General features: G+C 61.2%; 1 protein-coding gene across 1 annotated transcript; it reads left to right on the top strand.

Annotated features, from left to right (window-relative positions):
• Positions 1 to 3,431: 3,431 nt before the first annotated feature.
• LOC110390416 (scavenger receptor cysteine-rich type 1 protein M130-like) lies at positions 3,432 to 5,866 on the top strand (the record flags this gene model as incomplete). The annotated part of the gene is made up of 7 exons (XM_021381727.1): positions 3,432 to 3,713; positions 3,823 to 4,143; positions 4,218 to 4,532; positions 4,612 to 4,914; positions 5,012 to 5,326; positions 5,404 to 5,718; positions 5,789 to 5,866. Coding segments are annotated over exons 1-7 (1,702 nt in total), but the record flags the coding sequence as incomplete, so codon positions are not given.
• Between the last annotated feature and the right edge of the window lie 19 nt (positions 5,867 to 5,885).

Here is a 5,885-nt window from a genome sequence, read left to right on the forward strand (position 1 = left end):
GCCCCGCCACGGCCACTGCTGTCTGCCGCCAGCTGGGATGTGGCACTGGGGGGAGTCTGGTGGCGGTCCCTGCACAGGGCTCTGATCCTGCCTGGCTGAGCTGGGTGAGTTGTGAGGAGGGGGCCCGCTCGCTCTGGCGCTGCCCCTCAGCACCCTGGCAGCTGCAGGAATGCGACCCCACTGGAATCACCCACATCGCATGTGAAGAGGACACAAGAGACAGGAGTGAGGCCACCAGCCCAGCCCCAGGTAGCAGCCACAAGGACAGAATCACCTCAACAAATTGTTCTGTCCATGCTCACTGTCCTCTAACCGCTGCCATGGGATCCCATGGGGCCTCACACTTCCCATCACTGCCCCACAGCTCTCACCCACAGCGCCGCTCCGCAAACAGCAGCACCAAGGAGTGTGACCGCACTCACAGTCCTGTGCGTGATCCTGGGGACGCTGCTGTGCCTGGCCCTGGCCACCCTGGTTGTGCAGGCACACCGCGCACAGGCCCAGTGTCAAGGTGGGCACTGATCTGGGGGGCCCCCACCACGGGGCAGCACCTTGGGGACACCGGGGACACCAGTGCCATGCGCACTGCATTGCAGGCCCCAGCAAGGATGCTGCCTCCGAGGTTGTGTATGAGGAGCTTGACGACAGCCTGATGCCCAAGTACCAGGAGGTGCCCAGCAGCACAGGTGGGAGCGGGAGGTCCCCCGCAGCCTAGGGCTCTCCCCATCACCTATCATGTCCATAACACACTTCCTCCCCTCCAGGCTCCCTGTCTCAAGGCTCAGGAACAAAGCTGTCACTTCACACCAGGGATGGTCAAGAGGAGAGAGACCTCCAGCTGTCCCCAGGTAGGGACATAGGCACAGAGGTGCCCTGTGAGGATAGAAATGCACCAGGCACTTATCTGATGGGACACAGCCAAACAGTGCAGATGGGGAGGCGAGGGCACGCATCCCCTCCTGGCTGTGTCCTCACCACCGGCCCCTCCATGCCTCCCACAGACCCCCTTGCCCAGCCCCAGCACAGCCCCTCACATGGCTACGACGATGCTATGGCTGTGCCAGAGGTGTCCCCCTCTCCCCACACCTGGGATGCCCCGGCACAACACGCTGAGGACACGAGCTACGATGACGCTGCTGTCAGCATCCTGGGGACATCGCTGTGAGCAGGCCCCGAGGATATGGCTCTGTCTGGAAGAAGGTGTGGCTCTGGCCGTGGCAGCATCACCTCTCCCTGCCTGGCACTGCAGAACAGTAGCAAACTGCTCCATTCTCCTTCCTGCACCTGCAACACAACAGCTTATCAGCTTTTTCAAAATTATTTTCTGTAACTCTTTCCTTATGAGTATCTCATCTTTATTAAAACCCCTAATCTGTGTGGAAACTCACTTCCAGCCTTGTCTCCTCTACCTGAGTCTATCAGCCTTCCCTCAGGGCTGTGGGGCAAACCTGGATTTCAGAGACACCCGCCTTGGCGCTTGGCACTGGGGAAACAAAGGAAAGAGTGGGAAAGCTCATGGAGATGAGGTGGGATGGCTCCCAGGACTGCTGCACTGCAGGGGAAGGATAACAAGGACCGCGTGTCCCACAGGCACACAGGTGCTCCTCTACCTGAGTCTATGAGCATTCCCCCATGGCATGGGGGAAACAACAGAAACAGTGGGAAAGCTCATGGAGACGAGCTTGACTCTCCCATGACTGCTGCACTGCAGGGGAAGGATAACAAGGACCGTGTGTCCCACAGGCACACAGGTGCAGGCACGCTGCCACACGCTGTGGTTTCACCCGGCAGGCAGCTGAGCAGCACCCGGCCGTTCGTTCACTCCGACCCTGCCCCCAGTGTGCAATGCGGGAGAGAGCTGTAGAGAAACCCTTGATATACAAACAGAAAAGGAAAACAGTCACAGACATTCAGATGATAATCGTACATGGATGTATCTCCACACAAATTCACAGCCTTTGCACAGAGGTTTTGAGAAGCAAACCTGAGTAAGCTGACTCTCACCCTGCGCTTGCTGGTAGGATCTCCTCTTCTGAGGACACCTCTGTTGTGGGTGGGAAGAGGACACATGGTAAAGAGCTCCCTCTGAAACAAGAGACATCGTATCAGGGGCCTGAGTCACCTCCTGCACCTGTCTGTTCCTGTATTCTGTAAGGACCTGCAGTGGCTGAGGGCAGGATTCACATCCCTGCTGTATGTTCCTGATGGAAGGTGCCAAGCAGCCATCCCTGGAGTTTTCATTAAGTCTTTGAACAGGTTGTCCTTCCTCATCTGCTCTATGCCAGTGCTGTGTGCCACTGCCAGGAGGAATGGCGGCCTCCTGGCTGGCAGCGCTTGTCCCTCCCGAGCAGGCCAGGCCTTCCCACCGGGGCCTCTCAGCTGGGCCCTGAGCCCTGCTGCAGTGCCGCCTGGTGCTGCCTGCAGAGATGGAGGCTGGCCCTGCTGAGCCCTGCTCTGGGGCTCCTGCTGCCTCATGGGCCCTGCTCCGGAAGGCTGGTAGCCCGTGTTGGTGCTCTCGTGTCAGGGCAGGGCCAGAGCTCTGTAACATGAGTACAATAAGGCAGAAGCAATGCCCAGGACCCTGCTGGCATCCCTGTCCTGCACATTGCATTCCCGCACCCTCAGCAGGATCCTTGCCCCACAGCCGTGTTCCCAGGACCTTCTGGTGCCCATTGAGCTGTGCCGCCACGCACTGAGCCTGCAGTGCTGCCGGACGCAGCCCCACATCCCAGCCCTGCATACTGGCAGGGTTTCGCTTTTGAAAGCGTCCGCACACCCATTGCACACTTCCTCCTTCCCCTGCACCAAGCAGCACACAGGGACACAGGCAGGGACAGCTCAGCCCTGTGCCTTTCCCTTTGAAGCTGGGGTATCTGTACAGTCCCCTCAGCAGCCGGACACCCGTAGGACTGCTGCAGTCTGCAGCTGTCCCTGTGTCTGCTCCTGGAGCAGCAATACCAAAGCAGGGAAGCAGGACCCCTCACCACGTGCTGCAGACTCGAGTCGAAGAGCATCACTCTGTGCAACATATCGCTTCTGTGCAGGTGGCACAGCAGCTGTGTGAGGTTGGTGTTCTCCCTGGGTCCCTGCACAGGAGAAAATATCCCCTCCAGGTTATGCTGCAGGGTGAGCACAGGGATTGTGTCTGCCCAGATGCAGCCAGTGCTGTATCCCACTGCCTGATGCGAGAGGCCGGGCATGGCCCTCTTGTGCATGTCCTGGCTAGCATGGGGACCTTATTCACCCCACTACTGCCTGAGGAACCTCAATGGCAGCTCTAGGACCCCACCATAATAGGGAGGGAACTAGAGTACAGATGGAGGCCCCTGTTTAGGGTCACTCCTGTCTCTGTGGAGACCCTCTCTGCATAGGCAAAGCCCCCGCCCCAGCAGGGGTACACAGTGTACGTGCAGGGTGGCTCACCTCGGGGACACACAGGCAGTGAGCCCCCATTGTGGGGCTGCGTGATGACAGAAGCGGAGACAAGCCTCATATTTGGGCATGAAGCAGGTTATTGGAGGCTGGGCCCCGACAGGCAGCAGATAAACCTGCTGATAACGGCTCCCACCGTACATCGCCATCCCCATTGGCTCCTGCCAGCAGGGGCTGCCTATATCTCCCCCTCCCCGTCCCAGGCTGCGGGCTGGGCCTGTGGGGCATGATGGTGCCTGCCAGGGTGCTAGGGCTGCTCTACTGCGTGCAGCTCTGCATGGGTGAGTTGTGGGGCAGGGGGGTGGCTGTGGGACAGGGGAAGCAGAGGGTCAGGGTTGCAGCCATGGGACGGGCACCCCCAGGCTCAGCCACCTCCCCTGGTGCCCACAGGCAGCGAGGTGCTGCGGCTGGTGGATGGCGGTGGGCGCTGTGCAGGTCGGGTGGAGGTGAAGCACGAGGGAGAATGGGGCTCCGTCTGCAGCTACGACGTCCAGTGGGACGCACAACGGGCCGGCGTGGTGTGCCGGCAGCTGGGCTGTGGCACGGTGGCCCATACGTCCCCATATGCCCCATTCGGGCAGGGCCAGGGACGCATCTGGTTGCATCCCTTCTTCTGTGATGGCACTGAGGCCACCCTGCAGGACTGCTCTCACTATGGCTGGGGCAAGCACTTCTGTGGCCACGAGTGGGATGTAGGAGTGATCTGCACAGGTGAGCTGGGGTGGCTGGGATGCACATACCATGCCAGGACCCCTGGTCAGGACTGAGGCCGGTCCCTGATGCAGAGGCACTGGAGCTGCAGCTGGTGGACGGCAGGGGACCCTGCGAGGGGAGAGTGACGGTGAAGCTGCGGGGATGCTGGGGCACAGTTGCTGACGATAACTGGAACATGAATGATGCTGAGGTGGTGTGCCAGCAGCTGGGCTGTGGATCAGCTGCTCACACCAAGTTTACCAAGCAAGTTTCACTAGTCAGGAGTCCAGTAATGTTGGCCTATATCAACTGCAATGGGAACGAGAAGGCCATCTGGGACTGCAACATTAAGGGCTGGGGTCCCTACAACGTCACTCATGATTATAACGCCACTGTGGTCTGCCAAGGTGAGAGCCGGGGGCATGTGGCACCACAGGGAGCCCATTGCCCACATCCCACAGCCCAGCAGCCCACCTCTCCCGGCAGGGTTCTCCCGGCTGGCCGGAGGGGACAGCACCTGCTCGGGGCGGCTGGAGGTGCGGCAGGGCCGGGCCTGGGTCAGCGTCTGCCATGGCCACGTGGACCTCATGGCTGCCCAGGTCATCTGCAGGGAGCTGGGCTGCGGTACAACACTGGCCCTACCCAGGGCCGGGCATTTTGGAGCAGCAGCGGGGCCATTCTGGGATGGCGCCTTTGAGTGCAATGGAACTGAGCTCCTACTGTCAATGTGCATACAGCAGCCTCCCCAAATCAAGAACTGCACTCAACCTGCTGCCATCATCTGCACCCGTAAGTACTGGTGCTGTGGGTCTGCGTCAGCCCTGAGCAGTGTGAGGCCCCAGGGGTCCCTCGCTCCTCCAACCCCAGCACCCTCTCTATGCTGCAGCCTACACTGGGTTCCGGCTGGCTGATGGAGACTCGAGCTGCACTGGGCGAGTGGAGGTGGAGGCTCGAGGGGTGTGGAGGCCCCTGTGTGCCACTGCCTGGGACCTGCCTGATGCCCACGTCCTCTGCCACCACCTGGACTGTGGCTCCGCTGTCTCCCTGCCCCCACCAGGCCATTTTGGGATGGGGACAGGGACACTGCTTCATGATGCCCTCATCTGTAGCGGGAGCGAGCAGCACCCAGGCGAGTGCCCTGTGGAGGTGCTGGGGCAGCCCACCTGCCCCCCCGGGCACACTGCTGTCGTCAACTGCTCAGGTGGGTGTCGGGGCCATGAGTACCCCCAGCAGGTGGGGAGCACTGCTGGTCCCCACAGCACAACCAGGTTATTGCAGGTGTCACTGAGCCCCTGCGGCTCCACGGTGGGGAGAGCCGGTGCGATGGACAGCTGGAGGTGGCCACGCTCCCAGGTGTCTGGGCCCGTGTGTCTGTGGGGCTGTGGGACAATGGCACTGCCACCGTGGCGTGCCAGCAGCTGGGCTGTGGTGTGCCTGAGAAAATCTATGCTGTGCCAGACACCTTCTCAGGCCCCATGGAGCTGCAGGAGCTGCGGTGTGAGGGCACCGAGGAGCTCCTGGCACAGTGTAATGCCTCAGGGATGGCCACCAAGACCAGCCACAGCCCTAAGGAGTTGACCATTGCCTGCTCAGGTGAGTGCACAGGGAATGACGGTGGGCATCACGCTGCCATCCCCTGTCCCAGCCCAACCCTCCCATGCAGGCAGCCGGCAGCTGAGGCTGGCAGGAGGCCCCGGGCGCTGCGCCGGCAGGGTGGAGGTGTACAGCGAGGGCACCTGGGGCACCATCTGCCAGGACAC

This window comes from Numida meleagris, unplaced genomic scaffold (genome assembly GCF_002078875.1).
Source record: "Numida meleagris isolate 19003 breed g44 Domestic line unplaced genomic scaffold, NumMel1.0 unplaced_Scaffold1004, whole genome shotgun sequence".
NCBI classification, from domain to species: domain Eukaryota; kingdom Metazoa; phylum Chordata; class Aves; order Galliformes; family Numididae; genus Numida; species Numida meleagris.